General features: G+C 40.9%; 1 protein-coding gene across 1 annotated transcript in view; it reads left to right on the top strand.

Moving 5' to 3' along the window:
• The window catches only part of IQCA1 (IQ motif containing with AAA domain 1), a 108202-nt gene that overhangs the window by 27513 nt on the left and 56891 nt on the right, over window positions 1-23798 (top strand). The window contains exon 6 of the mRNA XM_062578813.1: window positions 2471-2676. Coding sequence (XP_062434797.1) covers window positions 2471-2676 — 206 coding nt within the window. The remainder of the gene's footprint in view (window positions 1-2470; window positions 2677-23798) is intronic.

The following is a 23798-nucleotide window of genomic DNA, read 5'->3' on the forward strand; positions in this document are numbered from 1 at the left end:
CAACCTTCCTGCTCAAGCAGGGTCACTACAGCATGTTAGACAAGGTTGCATCTGGGGGTGGGGTGGGGGGGGTTGAATATCTCCAGAGAAGGAGACCCCACAACCTCTCTGGGCAACCTTTTCCAGAAGGGAGGAAGGGGCAGCACAGCTGAGGCACTGCTGGGATTTGAACCCAGGATCTCCTGTTTACTAGGTAGGCACTTTAACCAGCTACGCCACAGCCTTTTTAAGCTTTCAGCATTCACCACCCATACCTTTGCTCATGGAAATGCTCCTCCTTCTCCTTCATGTGTTCCCAGATTTCTTTTCCATGTCACCTTTCTTCTTATATTGCTGACAGGAACTGCTAAAAAAACCATAGTTCTAAATAAAACAAGACTTTGCCACCTCTTCCCCAGTGAGCATCTAGTTAGAAAACCCAGTAAGTTGTCTTCTGTGCTGTAATATAGCATCTACTGACAGACTTGACTGTGGTAGTATGTGCAGAAAAATCCCATTGACTCTGGCTGGCTCATCTACTCCGTAGCAGTGTTGGTACCAATACCTCTAGACAATAGTACTCTGATGGGAACTTCCAAGAAAAGCGGTCTCTTGAGCATTACTGTAGCAAAGCAGATAGCTGAGTGTGCCTGAGGGAAGTGTGTTTTGTTTCTAGATCATGACTTGGAAACCAGGCCTCATGGGTTCTCCTGTAGTTTCCAAACAAAGGAGCATTGAGAAAGTGGCATCATGTCTACTAGAGATGGCTATTATGAGGTTCCTTTAACATTAAGAAAGGGGATACTAGAACTCTAAGGTAAAATGCAAGTAAATAGTTATTAATAATAGTTGTGCCATACTTGAAAATTGTTGCTATTTACGATTTGAAACACTTGACTCCCTTGACTTCTGTGAAAAACAAGAAATTAGTGAAGACAACATCTCAGGGTGATGTACCTAGGCACAGAGCATGTAGAACTGCCTCTCAAAAGCATGCCGCTCTCCTCATTTCCTTCTGAATAGTTTCTCACCGGTGGCCTTGACCAGTTCCTTTTCCGTGGTTCAAGTCACAGTGCAGATGCGGGGAAGGCAGTGAGTTGCTTTCCTGAATGGGGCCTCTGTGATTACTTTGGATAGTGTGCAAACCCATGGTGTATGTTTTGAAACCAAATTTGTTTGGCACTTGTTAGTGATTTTTGGAACCTGGTACAAGCTGTAAAAAATCATTGAATAGCAGATCTTAGCTGGCCAAACTTTTGATAGAAGCTTTTTTGTCTTTGCAGGGGTCCTTTGGAAATCTCACCTGGAGCACACTGAAAAACATCACCAGAGCAAACAGAATTTCAGATCTGAGTTAGTCTGAGATGTGCTAGTTTAGGGACAATTTCTGTGGATTCTGATGTTATTTTAACTCAAACTAACAAAGTCCTGGGATTTTACTCACATATGCTGCCACCTATACGTGAGACAGTCACTAACTTTGAAGAGTAAAACACATTGCACTGCAAAAATGGATTATCATCTTTTCTCTTTTCCATTTATTCTTTTGTTAATTAGTTCTTAAATTCAACCTACTTAGTGTATTGTACAATAGTGCATTTCCCACATATAAGGAAAATATATTTTCTCTAGAACTGCAAAATAAGTCAGAGCTAATTTACAAATTAACTTGTAAATATGTTTTCCTCTACCTTACAAGTTAGGCGTACCTTATAAAACACTGGGAACGTCTTAACTTTATCAGCCATTGTAACCAAGAAAATACAAAGTTTCAGACCACCCATACAGATATTTTTCATACTTCTGTATTTGCATAGCAGAAGGACTTTCATTTTCACCTAGCCTAGCATACATATGTAAAATCAATCAGAAAGCAGAATCCATTATTGTAAGGTGTTAAACTGGCTTGTAGAATCTTCTTGCCAAGGTTATCAAATCATGGGAAACTTGGGCAGTTGTAATTTTTATTACGGTGTTTGTGGGGTTCTTTATTCATACATATATATATAAAATTTTGTTCCTCAAGGGAAGTTGATTTCCTAAAGGAATATGACCAGCTGCAACAAAATACCAGGAAACCACTGACCAAATAGTGCATATAAAAATTAAGTGAACGAATTAAAAACAATACTGGCTAATTAGAAGGTAGCAATAGGAAGTCTAAACATTTGAAAATTCAATTAAAAATCTCTGGCACCCTTCTGATATGGATAATGTTGGCATTTGCAGAACAGCAGCTTTCTCACCTGTCTCATTGAGATCTCAGGATCCCACGCTGGAAGGGTTGTTTTTGTACATTGCAATGCTGTTAATTAATGCTGAAACACTAACAATAGACCATTGTGTGCGTCCAGGCATTTTTTATGAGCTTCCCGCAAATAAAATCAGGCCTAAGCTCAGATTCACTGTCAACCTGGCATTCCAGAGCATATTAAGTTTCTGTCATTCATATGTGCTGTTTTGAACAGTATTCTCCCTTTGTCGTTTTCAGTGCCCACCTCCTCACTTCCAGACAACAAGTGCTTCACTGCTGCATGCAAGGGAGGTGAACGCCCTGCGAGATGAGGTCCAGGAGAGACATGAAGAGGAGTATCAGAAAGCCTTAGTATATATCAAAGACAGGCTGAAAGAAATGGAGGGGCTTGACATCAAAGAAAGCCTCCAGGATCAGATCCGTCAGTGTTTCATCGAGTGCCGGTAAGAAGAGATAAACACCTGCCCCTTAAAAAGTCCAGTTGCCCCAGAGAACCTGTTCTACAGTTCTTACAAAAGCAGCTTCCAGGCTTTTACAGGGGTAATCCCAATCCTCACTGCAAGCACTATGTGCAGAATTGAATTCCTGAGTGGCAGGACTCCTAATTGGAGAAACTAGCATACCTTATCACTCCTTACGTGGTCCAGCAGAGACCAGAGGTACTCCCTGAAAGACCGATTGCAGAATCGAGCCCACAGAGATTAAACTGAGGACACGTTCAAATTCCATGTTAGCATGGGTTCTAGCTTTGTAATTATAACAAGAATATTTACAGTTTAGGAACACTATCGTTTTTTTTTGCCTGTCTGAATATATAAAGATATGCAAGATATGTAACATGGTCTTCCATGAGACAGAAGGATAATTATTTGCTAGAGCAAGCCACATCATCTCATTGGTTACTGCAGTACAGGTTCCTGTTTCTGGTGTTATGCTGCAGCCTATATAATCTGGAATACATTCATACTTGAGGGCTGACCTTGAAGACACTCCCTCAAGTGTAACTTTACTTCATACTGCTGCTGATCTCAGTGAAAGTTCGTGTCTCAGTAGGATTAAGCATATGCTTTCATGCTTTTAAACCAAGTGCTGGCACCTAATAGTTGTTTCGGGAAGTTTACTTCAGCTGAAGAAGTTTGAAACTGCAACTTTAATATGGCAATACTGTAAGCCATGTCTTAAGGAATATAGACTGCTTACAAGATAGGGGTCATTTTTCCAGGTTCTAGCCTATACAGTGGGTTAGTATGTAAAAGTAAATTGAGAAGCAGGGCCCAGAAGTTCCAGGATTTACCAGTCAGATTTCAGCTACTCTGCATATGATCACTTTGTCTATTTTTATATATTAAGCTGATCAGTAATGTTGCAGGGCTCTCATTTGTCTTGTGGACCTATGTCATGTCCATTAATCATTCAGCCGTTTTTTCAGTACGCTAGACCTGCCTTCAGGATGCAGTTTCCAGTTAGAAACACAAACATATTCCAATAAAATCCTGCTCTTAAAAGAATGCTTGTTCTCATTTGTTCCTTGACTACTTTATCTCTAATCAGGTTTTCGTGGCTATACAATAGCAATTATTCCTGTAAAAAACAAAAACGAGAACAAACCCATAAAAATAGCACGCTGATAGATTCTCTTCTTTCTTACAATTTTACCTCTTATCTAAATTTTTACCACATCTAGCTCTCCTTCAAAAAGGATTTCTTAATCTACAAAACCTCAGTTATTACAAAGCACTCCCTCAGTCCCTAAATTTACTTTGTTCTTAGGTAACAGATCCTGCCTGCATAGCTCTTGAGCTGCCACATCCTCCTGTTTCCACAACTCCCAGTGTGTTCTGAGGTAACAGAACCTTTGCGTAATATTACTCGTCTGGTAGTAATTCTTTAACATCGGATAATCGTGTCCTATTAGCTTGACTCTAATGTGAGGAGAACTTGCTGAAATATGATGCGAACAAATAACAACACTTCTTTAGCAGAGAAAAAGCAATATCCCAGAGGAAAAGGCTGAGCCATAAACTTCGTAAAAAGGATGGTTATGAGGCATTAAGTCAAACCCATCCCATCAAGGCACGAACAGCAGAGCAAACCAGAAAGCCCAATCAATCCAGATGGTCATTTGGAGGACACTGAAGCCAACATTCAATCAAGACAGGCAAAGAGGAGTGGCTGAATGGGCCATTCATCGAAACCCTTGCTGCTACCTGATTTACAAGCAAGCTCCATCTCATAGAAGCTAGGCTGTATGAACTACTGCAAAGACATAAGATAAGGTGTAAATGCTTAGGCTTTCTGATACAGTACACACATGAAAGGAACTGCACTGTTAAATTTGGATCCCAGGGGGCTGCACAGTCCCAACTTTACATGAGACTATCATTTTACAGAACTGTAAACAGCCATGGTCAGCATCCCAGTATGTAAATACACAATTAAGCTTAAGTTACAAGAAGTTCTTCAACTACCTTGTAATGGCAAAAGGACAGTGACAGGCAATTACAGGCCAGAATTTCCTAATCCTGCCTTGTTGCAGCCAGAGCACTGTGTGTGATCATACTCCTATTACTCTCTTCTTCTAAATTAATTGTCTCTCATCTTTAAAAATAAGTGAGGCACCTTCCAGCCAAGACTAGACAGCTCTTATTGATAAAAGCCATTCTGGTGATTTAGCAGCATGATAGATGAAATCCCGCCCCACTGAAGTCAGTGGGAGAGCTGCCATCAGCTGCAGCAAAGCCTGGACATCACCCAATACTTTAATCTGGTTGAGTAATGCGGGAGTTTACGGGATTGAGACAAGTCAGAGCGACCTGCCTGCCATCTTGCTTTTCATGGGAGGCCTCCGTTTAACTGACCCAAAGAACTTTTCACACAAACACATTCATTTGCATCCAAAAGAAGTAAAAGAAAAATCAGCAGATTTCTACACATGCGAAACATGTGTGTCACATGGAGCCAAGCTTTCAGCATGGTGCATACCAAAGACTCTGCAGAACGCTAGCAGGAGTTGCATCTTGCTCCCTGTCTGGCTCACTTAACAGTGGCCCAAATCTGAAGTGTCAAGATTTACATTAATTATTACCTGTCAGGGTATACTTTGGCTGTCCAGTAAGTCTGTCTGCAAGATCAACATCTAAATGCAGCTTATAAATTATTCTTTAACTAGGCTTTTTGACAGAGTTTACCGTTTTCCACAGTCTATTAAATAAACAGATAGCTAAAAGGGAACAAAGATTCTTTTGAATGAATTTTGCTGTATCCACTAAAAAAAAATAAACCCATGTTTATGCTTCCCTTCCACACTTCATCCTTCAGTTGGAAAAGGATGTGATCAGAAATACAATTAGCAGGTGTTGTCTTTCAGCTGCTGTCAGATTACAGAAACAATGAGCACATATCAAATTTCTGCACTTGTAAGAAGCAGGACCACTATAAATATTTACCACTTTTTCTACAGAAGGGAGCAGGCATAGCTTCAGTCATTTCAGATTCCAAGACAGCTTCGTATAAAGATAGAAGTTCTAAATAAGCAAAATGAAGCAAAACCCAAAGGAATCGATTAAATAAAAAAGTTCCAGTTGCTTAAAACAATCCCACTGCAAAGAACACAAAGTGTTTTTAATATAACTCTTCATATTTCATAACCATGCTGTCCATCACTCTGTTTTATCTGTATTGACTTTTGCAAAGCTATTCTTATTTGGCTGGCAGATTATTTATATAAAGCTTTCCAGATTCCATTTTGTCTGGTCCCTATGCACCACATTAGAAAAGACTTTTTTTTTTTTTTTTTTTTGAAAGCTTGAAATAATTAAGAAAAACCCCATCATTCAGCATGCCTGCAGATTTCCGTTTTATCAAGATAGCCATATGATTTGTAGAACAGGAATATAAATGCTCAAAAATTAATAGTTGCTCTGATTTTGTATCTCTGATCTGGTCTCGATTTTAGTCACGACTCCCACAGATTCCACCCACTTCATTAATATCAGAGTTTTGTATTAAAATGTAGCAATTGCGTAGTTGGGGTTCTAGTTTCTGTTCTCAGTACAGTTCCAGACCAGAGACACTTTTCTCTAGTTTCACATACAGGGTTTTACACTGCATATGCAAAAACTGTCATCATTCTCTTTTCCACTGTTCTTCTACCAAGAAGTACTTACCAACAGTTCCCAAATTGCAGATCTTCCTTGGATTCATCCCTAAACAGGGAGGGAAAAAAAACCTGCGTGGGTGGGAGGATCCCATTATTTTTTAGAACAATGTAGTACTATTTTTGTGTAATAAAAGTCTTTTTGTACAGAAATCAATGCAAAAAATCCGAAATCAAGATGAGGTTTTTATTACTAGAGATAGCCTCCAGAGTCACAGGGGAGAGCCTAATATTCAGGCTTTGCTATAATGTATCTTATGCCCTCTAGCTGTAACAAATTACGCTCTGAATTTCTTGGAGGATTTATATGCCTCTGCTCAGTGCTCTGGGGAACATTTCATCAGTGGCATTGCTGACCTAATAACAGGGGATCTAAGTAATAGCAACTTTTATGTATGTTATGTGTTATTCCCACAGATTTGGGGATTGGTTTTCTGGAGGAAGGGGGAGGCGAGGGGTAAATGTGCTTTCATAATAGATTTACACTTTACTGATTAGCTCTGAATGTTCTTCTTGCTCTGCCTGCTGACTTGAGTACTGTCAGAAAAGGAATCGGCCAAGCTTCATGGCGAGTGAATGAGACTCCTTCTGAAGCAGGGGGTTCCTGCGCTTTATTTATTCATTTTGAACATTCCTGACAGCCAGCCCAGACTTTGATGCAGAGGAAAGGAGAAAGAAATAGGAAGTGATCGTGTTATATTTTCCCTTTTCACAAGATTGTTTTGTTGAGCTGAGCTTACTGCCAATAGGCTTGTTCATGAGACTCCCTAGGTAGCAGGGGGTGGGGGATGAAGAGGCAAGAGGAAGATGAATGGAGAAAGAGGTTTTGCACCGAAACCTCTGCAGAATAGAGGAAGTATTCATTTGTGTAAGGCACTGCCTGTATTGCATTTCACACTCTGTACACACTACTCTTTATGAAGTTAATATTAATGTGTGAAAGTTGCCAAGCAATCCATCAGCAACTGAAGTCTTGCCAGCAGAACAGAGACAGATTACACCTCGGCAGTACCAAGCAGTGACACCCCTTCCTCACCCTGTACTACCTCAGCTCTGATTTGAAGGAGCTGTTACCGTAGGTCCATCTGGACTTAGGATCTTTTTTCAGTCCCGTCTGGCTACATGTACATGCCCTCAAGCCTGCCAGAAGTGCTTTCAAAGTAACCCAGGAGTATGGAGTGCCACCTCTACACAATACAGCAACAATTTGCAACGCAGCTGATAGCAATTTTGCTAATAACTTTTTTTAGTGCAGTAAATCCACACTGAAAGGTAATTCTCTTAAAGAGCAAACTCTAGTCTGGAAGTCCGTGGGACACAACCAAAGAGAGACAACAAGACGGCCCCTTAACCACAGCTCTTTCTGTACAATACCCCTTTACTCTTCAACATGCATTTCCTCCTACTCTTCTACCTCTGCAAGTGCATTTCTCTTGTAGGAACCCACTCCAGGTTACCTCTCTACTATCTAGTACTGTTTTTACAGACAGGAGTTGCTGCCCACAGAAGCCATTTATAGGTGGGTGATGAACTGCTTTCTTTCACCTAATCCATATTGTCAGTACATGTTTTCCCTGTCCTCATTAAAGGGTTGTCATGCATTTGCAAGCCACTTATATACAACACTCCACTCAGGATCAAAAACTACCAGCTGGATCAAGAAACAGCTATGGGCTCAAAGTAATACACTGCTTTACCCTTTATTTCACTCTAGTCCAATTTACCTCCAGGGGAAGGAAATCAGAATATTCTGCAATCAGGAGTAAATAAGGGACTTTTCGGGTAATTCCACCGTATGAGGAAGAGCTGAGCTGAATTAGGAAGAGGGCTATACCTGCAACGGATAGTTTTCTCCTGTCCTTTTCTATTCTCTGCAGTTGAATATATCCTCTCTCATCCTCGTACACTTTGTGCACTGAAACCTACACAAACCAAATTCTTCAGGGAATGCTGCAGAATAGGTAGAAATATCTTAGCCTCTCCTAGGCTGCAGGCAGAGTTGCATGTCTTCTCCAAATCATCTCATTTTGCTCAGGAGAGTGAAGACAAGCTCTAAATTGTGGAAATGAAGCTCTAGAAGAGGATGGCACAAGCTTGAGGTCCTCTTCTGCACAGATACTTTGTCTTCCTGCAAAAGTACAGACCAGTAATAGAACCAATAAGCAGGCACATCTGCTGAATATTAGTTGATATAAAAATTTTTACATTGTTCTTTCATCAGGCCTGCAGTTAACACAAAAATAAGCTCAGGAAAAGCTAATAAATGTACTCAGAAATAATAATAATAATAAAAAAAGCTTAAAGCCTTTTCCAAGAAGGAAATATCCTTGTTGGTCTCTAAATCAATATCAAGTGATACATAATCGTTGGCTTATTTCACACTGGGACAGGACTTGTCTTTTACAAAGACTCCCAGAAAGGGACAAGAAGAGACAAGGTCAGTTTTCTGTTTTAACAGTTTAATCTCTGTTTTCAGACAGAGGCAAGTAACAACTTCAGATTTTGCAAAGGCAGTAATCACTGCATCATAACAGTTAGTGCTAGCACAAAACATTCTCTGCCTGTCTCTATCCAATGCCAAAAGGCCATGGCTGCAGGAACAGCTTACATTCAGCATCAGTCTTCCCGGATGTGGCTCAGCCCGCACCCAGATGTTTAACTGTACCTCATGTTGGCATTCAAAGCTAGTCTTAAAATCCAACAGGATCAATACAGCCATGAAAGCACATAGCTCTGGCAGCAAAATCTGCCCAGGACCTGTATAAATATTCTGGCAGCTAGTCCATGCTGAGCTCCTTGCTGAGAGCAGCTACACCAATATTTGAATCCAAGCTGGCTAGTTTAGAGTGTATCTGTGGGAACTAAAATCCTGCCTTTGGGCTCCAGGGTAAGACAACCTCTAAGAGTGATTAATTAACATAATTAGGAGCTGTAAACAGTAATGGATAATGTTCAGGCCTTTCCTAGCACATTCTTAAAAGCTTCTACTGAGTAGTTATCTATTGACTAATTTTGGCAGACATCGTTAGGGCTGGAGGGAGCAATAGAAAGGAATGCAAATGCTCCACTGGCTCACTAGAGGAGTAGTCAGAACAAATAGCCCGCCAGGTTTCTATGAACAGAAGGAAAATATGTTATCATAAACAAGAGGAATACTGATGTACAGGGGTGCCATGGAGAGAGTGTGCCAAGGATTAAACAGCAAGATATTCTCAGGAATAGGGTGTAAAAGAGGCCAGAGCTGTAGCCTAGTATTCTACAAGATATTTTCCCCTCATTTGCAATCAGCTATCTAGATTTGACAGCCATTAAAAAGAAAGCTCCAGGCCTTTCTGCTTGCTTATGGGGACACCTCTAACCACATGGTCCTCCTTTAGAAGTGCGAACCCCTGTGATTCCAAAGGAGGGACAATTGTTATTAAGTCCATCTGCAGTTAATCTACTTTATTGGATGTCCATGGATTTACAGGAGGCAGGGGACACCTTTGGAAGCTTCTGTGCAGTGGCAGAAGTTGCCTACTTCAGTGCACGCTAAAAATTTACGAGTGTGCTGACATTAATGGAGGTGGCTTGATGGCTTTTGAGGGGATCAGCCGGAAGCCCCTGGATTCATATATTTTTCATACTTGGTGAAACACAGATAAATCTTAGTGGCGTGTGTCTGAAACAGTAAGACCAGTTAAACCCTAGTGTCAGGCCCCCAGAGAGGCATTGATAATATCAGTGGTTCTGCTTTCTAAATCATCTCCAACTCTGAAGTAGGTTGCTTTCCCATTTTTGTAAGGCTTCTTCAATTTACGCTTCAGTTCATGATTTTCAACTTTACACAATGATTAAAAACATATGCAGAGGACTTTACTGCTGTTCCTTAATTTCTTATTTTGTTAATTGAGCTATCAGAAGTTGAAATAATCAAGGGCTAAAAAGAAGATTAAAAGATCTGAGGTGCAAATCGACATTTCCAAGAGTTTGCAGCATAACATACATCCTTATGAACTATAATTCAGTGACCGAATGAGCCAACATTTGTATAAATACATCCACCACTACCTTGCAGGTTTCAGACATGCACTTCCAAACTTCTGTGCACCAGCTTTCCAAACTGTACTTTCCACTTCCAGATAGACATTCAGATATCTTAAGTCACAAAGTTATTTGTGATCTTCACTGAGTGACCTCTCCTTTCCCTGATAGTTTGCTTACAGACTTGCTGTTACTGAAAATGGGGTCAGACCCTGATGTTATTTAACACAGGCAAGTCCTTATTTCTAAGCAGGCCTCTACTGACTTCTGCAGAAGGGCTTACAGAGCAAGATACTGTTGTTCACGAGCAAGTTTATCAAAATCATGGCTGTTTCAGGTGCGTTACAGACAGAAGCACGTACTCTCGCTCCACAAGGACTTGTTCTCCAGATAGTTCACCACTAGTGCAAGATGGAGAATGTCATAATCAGTGCCACAGGACACCTTACAGGAGTGCTCAAAACAAATATTTGCAGGCACGTATTTGTCTTTTCATTAGGCATGATTTGCACTGCACATCTCTTGCAATGCATGCATATAAATTATTGATTAGTGACATTAAAAGCTCATTCAGATTTGAAGTCACACATTAGCAAAGCCGTAATGAGCGTGGCTCCTCTTCAGACCAGTCTCTTCTCCACTTTTCTTTTCAACTTGCCTTTTCCTAAATCACTTTGCCCAGAAAGACTAAATCTTTTCCCCACCTCATTTCATAGTGCCAGTTTTTATCTCTGCAATTTTCACCTGTAAAGCTCTAACCACTCCAGTGGATGTAAGCTCAGGGGCACGTTAGAGAAGGCACTGATAGATGAGAGAGGAAGCAAGCGTTGCAACACATTCCTTTCCCTGATGTTGGCAGTGGTTTGGCTTTCTGAATCCCATTTTTGGGTGCATAATTCTTCCAAATACTTTATAGGGGTCCATAGCCTCCCAATTACAGGCCTGGTTTCAGCAGAGGGCCTAAGAGTTGGGCAGTACAGTTTGCATGGACTCCTTTTGTGGAGGCAGCCATAGGTGTAGTTCTGCACATTCAAAGAGGATTTCTCATTTATTCTTGCTTTCTCATTCCTAAGAGCACAGGTAGCATAGGAGTAAAATGGATGCAATCAGTAGGGCCAAAGCAATAACCCTTAGTACGCACATTCGATGTTACTGCTATTCTTGGGCAAGGAAGAATTAAGAGGCCTTAAAGCACAGTCTTAGCACCAGATAAGATTGCTCTTTGCCTTATCATCCTAGGCACTTTTAGCACTATTACTACGGGCATTCCCATCTTCAGCATTGTTACTAGGATGAATTCCTGGCTTCATTTGCTTTCTACGTTTTGATTTTTAGAACCAGATACTCCAGTGGCAACACAGACTGTGCAAATTTAGAGTTACTGACTCTTCTGCCTTTCCCAAAAGGTTGAAAGTGACTCACAGATACTCTGGAGTCTGTTGACCATGAGCCTATACCCTCCTGCTTAGCATTAAAGCTCCAGAAAAATGTTTGTTCCTTTGTATGGCTAAAAATCTAGAATCAGCTAAAGCAAATAGCATTACTCTGAGTTGGCCCCATTTGCAACAAGAAAAAGAGTTTGCACCTAATGAATTGTTTTTCTAAAATAGGCATACCCAGCTACAGTAATACTTAGGAATTAGAAGCTTAAAAATGCTAGACATTACTGACATAGTGCAACAAATCCCCCACTGACATTCTCAAGGACACATCCCAAACATTAGATTTATTTGTTGTCATAGATACTTATGCAAAGCCAAACACTAGAAAGATTCAGGGCCTCACACTTGCCAGCAGCTTATTATAATAGAGCTCTACATGTTTTAAAGGCTGAATTGGGCTTTTCCTGGGAAATGCTGTAGTGGCCTGTTCAGTGAATATGTCAGGTCAACACTCTGCTGCACTGCTTTATTTTATTTTTTTTTAAATCCCTTTCTCAAGCAGAGACCCAAGATAGCAGACAGGATTTCTGAAAGTAGGAACAGACAAATGGGATGTGCAACACTGATATCTAGGGCTGAATTTCACCTCAGACTTCATTTCTGCTCCACTAATCCAAGCCAATGCCTACTATGCTTGGCCCAGAGTACTCTGCTCTACCATCTGATCTATTCTTATGCTCTTTTGGGGCTCAAAAGTCGTTTTGACCAGCATAACGCAGTCCTAATACATGAGAAAGAAAGAAGGGAAAAAAAGAAAGGGGGAAGGGGGACCTAGTCCAGCAAGTTTTTCCACTACACTCTGACAGTAAGAGGTATCGCCCCCAGCAAGTTAATATAAGAGCAGGTAGAGAAAACAATTTTCCCTCTTTTCCCTTTCCAACAGGAGGGTGAAAAAGAGTATGAAAGTATGCTGGAATACAGGAACAAGACCAGGCAGAGAAAAAAGAATCAGGAGTCCACTGGTGCTTGGGTGGCAGGGCAGAGAGGCACCAGTGAGGAGCCAGTGGCTGACAGAGGAGAGGTATTTAAGAGTGATTCTGAGAACAGAAAGACTAAGACAGCTTACAAGTAGGAATAAAAGTGAAAACAGAGCACTGAACAGTGATTTCCAAAGTACAGCCCTTGCTCCACAGAATGATCTCTTTAGAGGAGCAAGCAGAGGCAGTAATAAAGAAATTCTCACACTTGGCTCTGTAGAATGTGAAGAAGAAAGGAGGCAAGTGAGGGGAAAAAACGTCACATGGACTGATACAAGAAGCAGAGCAAAGGGCTAGCAGAAACAGTCACAAGAAGCTGGAGAGGAAGAATCAGAAAAGGAGGGATGAAAGAAGAATGTATCTGACGAAACATAAGTCACCAATTTGAAAAATAGAGACAGTTAGAACCAAAGACTGATGGAAAATGTAAATAGTCCATTGCAAAGACAAAAGTAGTCCCCAAATGTGTATCCCAGCAAGCAAGCTTGAGTAAAAATACATTTAAAAAAAAAAGACTTGATGGTCTATAGCCTGGAGATCAGATTTGTCTATGGAGAGGATAAAGGCATGTAAGCTCTGGTTGGGAATGCAGCTGTGAATGACAGCCTGTTATTCTTTCTTGAAAGAGAAGAGGGATATATTTAGTTTTGAAATACCGTTGTTTCACTGTTTTCACTGACAGAGGGCTTTTGGAAGTTTACATACTGGGGAGTGTAGCGGCAGCATGTCGATGGGAAATACGGCTGACTGAGGGCATTGCGGTTTCACTATACCAACATGTTTATTTAACAAGTTGTTGACAAGTTACCAAAGTCCTGAATTTCAAATGAGTTCTACGCTCAGGCGACTTGCATCATCTAGCACAGAAAATCTAAGATTCCACAGCAAATCAGGGTAGCATCTACCACATTGCTGAGAAAGCTTCCACTTTGGTCTCCTTTCTACTTGCCCCCCCCACCCCACACACACACACCTTGCCTGTGCCCTGGATAAAACACCTCATCTTTTTTTCAAGCCAAGTGTCAAAATACACAGCTAGACTCAAACTCAACTGCCTTAAGATACCACTGAGATTGAAAGCACAGCTTCAATAAAAGTGAGCAGGTACTTAAGTGGTTAATAAAATACCTGAAGGTATTTAAAAAGAATAAAAAAGAGCTTATGCCTAAATTCCAGCAGGTTCAAGCAGGTATGATGGGGAGGTGAAGGGGGAAGGACACAGGAAGTAGAAGGAGGTTGTCCAAGAGCCTCTAGCTCTGTTCTGAAATAGCTCGCGTAGGCTCTGGGTGGGAGCAGTGCACTGACTGCAGTTCCAGGGTTGGTAAGGGCACAAGCAACTACATCTTTTCTCCCTTGAACAGCTGATTTCCCTTGAGAGCACTCAAATACCCCTTTGCTGCATCAACAGTTTGCTGCATGGTTTGGCAAGCATTTAGGTAAACGCTACGCAGTGCAAAGTTAGTATTAACGCTGGCCCATCCAAATCCTGTACTTGGATTCAGTCTCACTTAACACTGGAAGGGTTTGAAGATGGTGTTTCTGTGGGTGGAACAAGACTTGCCTGAAACCTGAGTCTCATCCACTCCTTCCAGAATCAATATGTTTCAGTTTTACTGGGAATGTCAGTGTGGGGGAGATTAGTCAAACTCCGTCAAGCAGGTTGTTTTTATTATCCAGGTCAGAGTCCATGGCTTTTAAGTCATGCTGCATTTCAGTCCTGTGCAGATAAAACAGAAAATCTAATTATTTATAGTAATTTAGTTTAAACACACCCAGCTATTAGCATTCACAAACTAGCTGTTTTGTCTGCTATGTCAAGCATCCTTTGGACTTAGACAACTGCACTATTAAGAATTACCATCCCGGGCTGAATAAGAGAGATTTAACAATGCACGTAAGAGAGTTGCCAGATTTTGCTGGGCTCTCCGTATACAAAATATGGTTATCAGCATAGCCCCACTTAGCAACATACCAAACAAAATATAACAACCTGTTTCACTTGAGCAAAGAGCAAATAAACACAGAGGACTTACTGAAATATTTACGTAATATCAGGAAACTGCATCACCCCTAGTTAAAACCTGTTCAAATATTTCCCTCTCCCCTCTTAGTTTCTAACTGACACAGTAATCCTTTAGTGGCTTGGAAAGAAGAGTTTACCTTCTTATTTTCTATTGCCCGTTTCATGGGTGGACTGGCTCTGTCCTGCAGATTTTTCTGAACAGTGTCTAATCCAGCAACTAATTTTGAAGGTCTTGGTTTAAAGTGGGGCTGTAAGATACAGCCTGCAGTGTGTATAGCTGCAGGAGTCCTTAAACTATTCCAAGTCAAAATACAATTGCTCCAAGGGAGCAAATTCCAGAGCCAGTGCTCTGCCATCTTTCATATTGCTTACATGTGCTTCCCATCATTGGCTCAGCTCTGGTGGTTGCTGCAGAGGGGGTAAAAGTTTATGCCCAAAATATCACTTCACCCTCTTCTGGGAAATCACACATAATGCACGAGTTTAGGCTTCATGTATTGCAAGGTTTGCAATTATGGGAGGCCTGGGAACTAGGGGAAGCGAAGGTGGGAGAAGCTCATTGTAGACTCTCCCACATGCGTGCCTGTATTTCTTTCCTTTCCAAAGCTAGCCTTTGCATTTTTCTCCCAGGGTAATTCTGCTTGCCTATAATGAGGGCATTCCAAAGACTTGATCCACTGGATAGGCCTGTAAAGCAGTATGTTTAGGTCTCCAGTATTAAAAACAAACAAACAAACAAACAAACAAACAAAAAAAAAACAGAAAGAAACAAACCCTGTCCAGCTAAGCAAGTCAGTAAACCTGTCCTTCAAGTTTCAACCTTCCCTCTCAGACTGTGCTTCCAACACTAACTTACCGGCTACGCCAGTGTGGCAGAAGGAAGTTAGTGATGCTTGGGCACTCATAAGAACAGGCGGCAGATTCAGTTCCAGATTCCCAAAGGACATCCCTATGAATGTCCCTAGGCCTCCAGCCAGGCCTCTTCCTCTTCTTGCCATGTTGCCAGCATCTCTCTCTGTAGCAGCTGCCTCATGTAAACAGAAGTTTTAAAAGATACATTATTAAACCATAGTGTAAACAAATAATAATGAAAAAACTCCAGTTCATGCTTAGAACTGACTAAATTTGACTGCTTTCCAATGCGAGTAGCACGTACAGAATTCGGTCATAAGTACAATTTAGAGAGGCAATCCCAAATTCCCACAAAAGGCACCAGTTGATAAGTCTGCATTATCAGCTAAATTGACAAGATTATGGAACATATGCCAGAGGGAGGCACCAAAGAGGCACAAAGAATCCAGACACCCCATTTCTCTTTCACAAACCTAAAAGGTGAGGGCTAACGAACTTGGCATGTCAAGGCGTTGCGATGCGTTTCTTGGACTGCAAAGATGAGTCTTTTTCAATTAACACGGTTGATAAACGGATGCTCTTACTACCAGCCCGAGACTGGCTTCTAATTGAGCTCATCTGGAATGTTTTATCTTTTTTTTCAAACTTTTTAAAATTGCCAAAAACAGAGCAGAGATTCTAAATGATTTTTGTTGCTACTGAGCTAGGTATTTGGTTGTTAGCACTGGCCAGGAGTCTTTAAAACTCTAAATTTGTAATGCAATTTCCCAGCAACAATCTTTGGTATCAGTTTCAGGTCTTTCCCATTTTTACACTCTGTGTATACTTGATAGTGATTTATTCAAATAAGGCTGCACAAGTCAATTGGAGTGAACACTGAAAAATCAAGCACTGTGACTGCTTTCATATGCATGAAATTGCCTGAGATTTATGATTAAATAGTTCATTTAAACACTCCCAGAAACCACAGAGAACTGGATCTCTTGAAGGGGACGAGAGCATTAGCAGCAGTAAAATAGTGCATTTGGTTGCCTTATTTAAAACTTAAGAACATGCCATGTGCCATTTTCAGCTTCTTATTCCCTACTGAAGTTTTCCTTCTGCATCAAAAGCGCTTTGAAAGCACTGTCTTAGCTGCAAGTAGTGCCATTAGCACAGTGCTACTATATTGGCCTTAAAATGAAGTAGCGAGCCGCTCTCCCGAGCAGTAACGTGACACATGACAGACGCTGATTACACATTGACTTTAAGCGTTTGTAAAGGACACATTGTGGACACACAGCAGGTCAGCGGCATAGCGATCCATGAACAGGACAGCCATAATACAGTGGTTTGATAGGACAATATGCACACGCGCATCATTTCAATCCAGCACAGGCAAAACGGGATGAAAATTAAAGTTATGCCAAGTTAGACTGTATTTCTACTGAAATGTGTATCTAATGGGTCAACCTGTGACATCACCTCAGATTTGCCCCTCTTCACCACACTGTAAAACAATGCAAACAGTTACAAACTGGATAAAGTTACATTGTTTTAGATGTTATCACAGCCAAGATTTTTAACCACTGGCACCCACTGACACTGCCTATTACTCTTATTTACTATACTATACTTATTCCTGTATTTTGAGAAGGGTAGATTAAATCACAGAGCTGTTCTATTCATTTTCGAACTGTTAGTCCCCAATTTCTCAGTTAGAAATAAAGGGTGCCTATGCTGCATAACACGTGCAGCGAGTTCGACGTTCCCCAAGGGAGCTGAATTCATTATGCATGCACAGAGCTATTCATCCAGCATAGGAACCACAGGTTCAGAGAGCACAGTCATTTCAGACAGAGTTTTATCAGTTAATACCACTAATACCCTTTAAATACTTCATGTACTTTTCACAGTCAGGTGGTGGCAGAAGAAATACAGCTTATGAAAAAATATTTGAGAACAAGCAAGAGGGCAAAGTCCTGAGAGGAGTGACACAGTGCTCGTGTGTGACTGGCGTTTTCCCAGATGAGCAACACTTGTCTTAGGCTCTGTTCATCAGCCCTCACCAAAGCAATGTCTTCAGGGGAAAATTTAGGACAGTTATGGGCCATGGCAAAGAAGCTTAAAGTAGCTGTGCCCAGTTTTCAGCCTTTTGCCTCTTCCAGACAAGAGAGAGATTTCGTTTCACTAACACCTTGACTTCTAAAAACAGAAATGGTTACTCAATTTCTCGTAAACAAATCCAATAAGACAAAACACTCTGTATATTCCATTTCACTCCAGTTCCCAACAGACCAGGTAATTTTGGAGGGCAAGTTATTGCTTTTGGCTGGACTTGTTACAGAATTGCATGCTTTTTCTCTTTACAGAATTCATATTGTGTTAATAAAGCACTGTTGACTCCCTCTGGCAGACTCTGCATGAAAGCTATTCTTGCAAGCTTCTAGTCAGGGTTAAAGTAATCTTGCTTAAAACCGGCCATAATTGTTTCAGTCTCTTTCTTAACTTTAATACTAAGCACAGAAGCATTGCCAATCTGAGATGGGATTGGACATTGTATGAAGGTAGGTTAAGCTGACCAAACGCAAGTAAACACAAGAGGAATTTGTCCCAGCATTTCATGGAGCTAGCTTCTGTATTTTTGACCTCACTCTAAAGGGAATGGAAAGGTATAAGGAGATCAGAGCAGATGAGTTCAGTGAGAGTTGGGAGCTCCGGCGTGCTCCTTAACACAGCAGTCAAGTCCCTGAGACATGGAGCTAGGTCACAAGGGGAGCTCTTTTGCCACAGGAAGGCTTGCTCAACACTCCTGTTACAGTGTGGTTGACACAGTTGTGGTCTTCCAAAGGATGTAGCCAGCTGCTAGCCCTACTAAAACTGAAACAAGTGTAGGGACAGAATCTTGACTCTGTAAAAGGGGAGTAGCCCTTCGCCTTATGGGGCAGCCCGTTGAGGAAGATAGCCTGCTTCATGGCTCCGGTAAAGACCGAGCTGTGGATGAGGCCAAAATAGAAGGACAGGCTCCAAAAAGAAGTGTAAAACTAGAGAACAAAACAGGGGCGCGATGTTGGGTGTCAGTATCTGCAGGTACCTCAGATAGCTCTAGAAATAGAGCATAGTGAATTGCACCTATGATAATATCATTCCGAGTGTGGGCGCAGGTTAAATTGGCTAGATCAGAGTGTAATTTTTCTTTTTTTAGGACGAGGTTTGTATGTTCTTAGTGTCCTGTGATTAATACTAGCTATAACCTGCTGTTTTGTAGCTTTCAGAGACACAAAAATTACTGACTTTGGTTCTCAGCAGGGCCTGATTCTGACCAGCAGGATTTAGCACAAGACCAGCGTATATGATTAATTTGATGAATTCCTCACTAACGAAGCAGTTCAAGAGGCCTGGTGAGGTTGATGACCATAGAAATACTGCAGACTAGAGACTGCTGTGTGATGCCATGTCATGCCCTGTGCTTCTTGCTGAGGAACCATTTCCTCCAAGGATGTGGGCAGAACATCCAGCTGTCCTTAGGTCCACCGAGAGATACTTTCACTGTTTCGCTAGAGACCATCACCGCAAGCACACCAGCAGTTCTGCCCAAGACTGTTTTGCATTGCAGGAGTCAAGCCAAAAAACTACACATTCTTAAAGGAATTTGTTTTACAGTCACAACTTGTTTCCATTTTGGTGCCATGGTTGCTAAATTTAATACTCATCTTCTCTAGCTTTTTTTCTAAGCTTTTAGCATGGGTTGGATGTTATTAATTCTTGCAAAAGACATCAGTTACACAGTTACATGGATGTGACTGACTTGCAATCAATTCAATTTGAGCTCCAAGAAAATTTTTGCAAGCCTTTGTGGGGCAGGGTGGAAAAAATGATCATCAGCAAAACACTGAGTGTTGATTTTACCAAATTTCCAGTCTGAGATTTTTTTTAAAATTTAAGCTAAAACATTGAAAATGTAAAATAAAACTTTTACTATCTTCTTAGCATTATTCATGCTTATAGTGCCTTTAATTTTCATTCAAGAACTCAGAAGCTCAGCAGCAACTTGTAATGCCATTTTCCCATATGTCCAATTCATTAAAAGGGGAAAACTTACTGGCATTTTAAACCAGGAATAATTTTTTGTCAGAATTTTGACATTACCCATAGGCCAAAAAAAAAAAAAAGCCTTTTCTCTCCTTTTGCCCTGGTGGCTTTGCAGGAGGCAGGAGGAAGAGTCTTGGCAGAAAAAGCTCATCCTCACCCATGCCTCTCTGAAAAGGAGAGCAGAGACATCTCCTTCTTTTCCCCCCAGTACACAAAATACTTGTTGTTGTTCTTAAAAGAGCAGAAGGATCCTTGAAAAGGAAAATTCATGTTATTACAAAGCAGAAGAGAATATTTGTTTCACTCTAAGGTTGGGAACTCAAGAAGCTTAAGAACAACTGTACTGGGTCAGCCAAAGGTCTACCTTTCCTGGCCAGCAGGGCTCCATGTAATAAAACGATCAGAGAATTACCACATTCCACATTTGAGTCTGTCCCCTCCAACAACTGTTCCCAACTCTTATTTAGCTTTGAAGCTTGCTTCTGCCATTTCAGATCTAAAGAAAGCATTGAGTACACCCAAAAGACCATCTATTGTTTCTAATTATGGCAGTTACTGTAATAAAGGGTATCACCTTTCCATGCTCTCATTCCTCCACAGGAATGTTTCTGCTTGCACGTAATTGGCCTTGCAGCACTCAATCTTCCCTTTCTAAAGCAGCATATTTATCTAGAACAACGAATAAAGGTTGCAATCCTCCACACACTTACCACTGCAAGTCACCTCACTGAACTACTTCCTTGCATAACTGTCACACACACAAGCGAACGCTTGGAGGATCAGAACCTTAAATAAAATGTCAGTTCTAATATGCCTGTGTCTCAACCCATTAGAGATGACAAGGAGCCTGTGGAAATTAATCTTGCTTTATGAGAAATTCTGTATTTGTCTAGATTATTTATTCTGGAAGTGATTTTCAAAGAGCTAAAGAAAACACACACACAAAAGGGAAGAAAATGCTGCAGCAAAGACACCTAAAATAAATCAAGACTGCTATTTAAGTGGTTTGAGAGAACCCATATCAAGTGGGATTTCAGAAACTGGCAAGAGTTACAAAGCAAAGCAGGGTTTATTTCTTTAAAGGGTTCCCCCCACCCTTGCTTTTTTATTCATTTTCTGTGCAGAACACTCTGCTGTCCCTCTGCCTAGAATTTACAGCCATCATTCATGCCTTTCCTCTGTACACATCCCACATCCTTTCTTACTCTGAAAAGAGTTAAACATTCTTTTTCCTCCAAAGAAAAATTTTTTATTTTCCTGACAAGGTCTTTTGTGCAATTAGCTGGAGAAGTCATGGCCAAAAAGAAAGAGTAACAAATGTAAAACCATGCCAGAGAACAGAGTAGGTAGTAACTTGTTGAGTCTATTACTAGAAAAAAATGTTTAAAATCAATGATACATTCTCATAAATCAACAGCCTTATTTAGCTTTAACTATAACCATCCTTGAGCAATGGGGAATAGAAAGAAAATATGAAAGAATAAATAGCGATGCTCCTCAAATGAGGGGCAGCAGAGGGGAGGGAAGCACCAGATGAGACAAGCACAGCATAGAAATGCCATATCCAGAGTTTTCAGCACAGCAAGAAATTTATTTTATAGGTCAGGATGGAGGTGCACAGCCTTTCTTCAGCAGAGACTGCCAATCACATTGACTCATACCAAGTCTGGTGGTGATTTGGAGACATCAAAGAATCATTCGAGCCTTGTTAAAACCTGGACGTTTCTGCAGGTTGCGCACTAAAACAAAATTGAGCCCCGAAGAGGCAGAACCCTTTGCTACATGACCAGAGACAAAGAAGTTCACATTGCAGATGGTAAAAGGTCATTCTTTCTCAATTACCTTTGACAGATCTAAGTTATTATAATGAGGAATAACTTGCGAAGAGGAGAGAGCAACAACAGCAAAGCAAACAGGAGAACATAGCTAGAGAAACAACAGAAGAATCTCATTAGGTTCTTTTCTTACTTAGCTGGGAGAGAGGAAAGCAGTTTTTCTCCTCTCCATCTTTGTACGACCCCTTAGTCTTCCAGTTGAATGGCTCCAATGTAAATTTAGGGCTCCCATTCTTTCCGATTAGATGGCTTTTCTGTAAAGCTACTTACCAAGCCCATACCATGCTCCTGTTGAAAGGATTTTCCTGCTCTCCAGAAAAGTAATGGATTTCTCACATGTCACAGTTTCTAAAGGCCCTGTCTCCACAGTCTTTCAGCAGTGTCCTTAGCAGCACAGATGCATTTACTAGTTCCATTGAAGCAGTGGCTCTGACCCAAAGAAAGGTATTTTGCCTACCATGAACTCTGTTCAGCAGTCAGGACTTTGATTTGCAGCATTGCAAGCAAGGCTCCCATAAATTTCTGTTCAAGGGTGGCTTTATTTTGCTCACTGTCCTGTGAATACGCACTGGGGAGTAGGTCGCCCACAAAGAACTATCAGCTGCTTGCCAACAGACTGAGAAGTAGCAAGTTCTGTGGCCCATAAAGGATACTCAACGCTACTGCCACTGCTGAAGCTTGTGTCACATGGGATGATTTTTCTTCTTTGCCCTGCCATTAAGTCTCATCTTACTCGCTTCTGTGCAGCCACTGAGTCCAGCCTTACAGAGCTGCCATGCTTTTTGCAAATTTTATTTGTTCGTTTAGACGAACAGTTTTACTAGAACTACATTCTCCATATGAAATCTAACAGTTATGGCAGAATTTGCCTCTGCTTTTTCTTGCTGTTTTTAACACTTTGACAGTTCTTCCAGTGAAGCAATCATGTTGAAAATAATAGTTGCTGCTTCTGTTTCTGGTATTTGCACATTTTTGAGATGCTGGAAAAGCACAATTGGATTTTCTTTTTCCTGAAAATGTCAAGATGATAATAATAACAGATTCATTGAGTTTTGATTTGACACAGAACTAGGTGTTTGACCAGTACTGTATCTCTCAAATACATTTCACACTCTAATGCTTATCTTACCAAAAGCTTAAACGTTTTTACATTCTCCTCTCTCCATCCATATGCAACCAGATGTCCAGACACCAGTTTTGTTTTGGACTGAGTTCCCTTTTCAGTGGCATGCAGAAAAGGTATCAGAGCGTAGGAACTTTGTGGGTAAGCTAGATTATAGGTAAAGCTAAGATTTAGACACTGATGTGCAGAGAAAGTGTCAAGGTACTACGAATATGGAAAATAAATGGAAGAGGAAATGCAGTCCAAATAGTTTTCATTCTTACGTAAAAGAGCAATCCCAATAACACCAACTAGTTGGAAATTCTTACTTTGTGATCTCAAATAAGCTCCAGCTTTTCAGTGATTGTAGTCTCATCTCAACCCATGGAATCAAGGAACAACCCTGGTAATGTGATAGTGTTCCATTAATCTCCAGTTCAATTACTCAGCTTGTTGCTGCTCCACCTCTGCTGCTCCCCCTTTAGAAAGTCTTGGTTTCCAGGACACCTATGCCGTTTGTACCCCAGAAATGAAACCAAGAAGGATTTTCAGTGTAACAGCTCTTCTCTATACCACAGTTCTAGGCTCAAGCACAATAAAATACCATTCTAGGCTTGAGTTTGGAGCAAGTTCTTGCATCATCTGGTTTAACTGCTTTCACCCTTATTACTGCCTCAGAATTGGTTCTAATCATGAACACTTCATCATTGATTGGAAATTTCAAAAGAGGAGTCATTTATAATTGTTTGAACAACTATTACTGTAGAACAACTTGAAAATCATTCTACGTATTTGGAAGCTCTGCCTAGTTTAAGAGAGGTTCCCTGACTTTAATGCAGAGGCATGCCTGATGGAGTCTTCTGGAATGCAGATTACAAGGAGCATGTCTGCTATGATAAGGATATAGGAATACTGTAGGCCTGTTCACTGATTGCTCACTAGCTCTTCATTTTATCCTGGTGTTTTGGCATTATGCAAAATTCAAATTCAAGTGTAGTTCGAACCAGAAATAATACCTGATTACAAGTGCATGAGATTCAACCCACTGTAATGGCTCTTTGAACCAAATGTTGTGCAAGAGTGA

Source organism: Rhea pennata, chromosome 6 (assembly GCF_028389875.1).
Source record: "Rhea pennata isolate bPtePen1 chromosome 6, bPtePen1.pri, whole genome shotgun sequence".
Taxonomy (NCBI): Eukaryota; Metazoa; Chordata; class Aves; order Rheiformes; family Rheidae; genus Rhea; species Rhea pennata.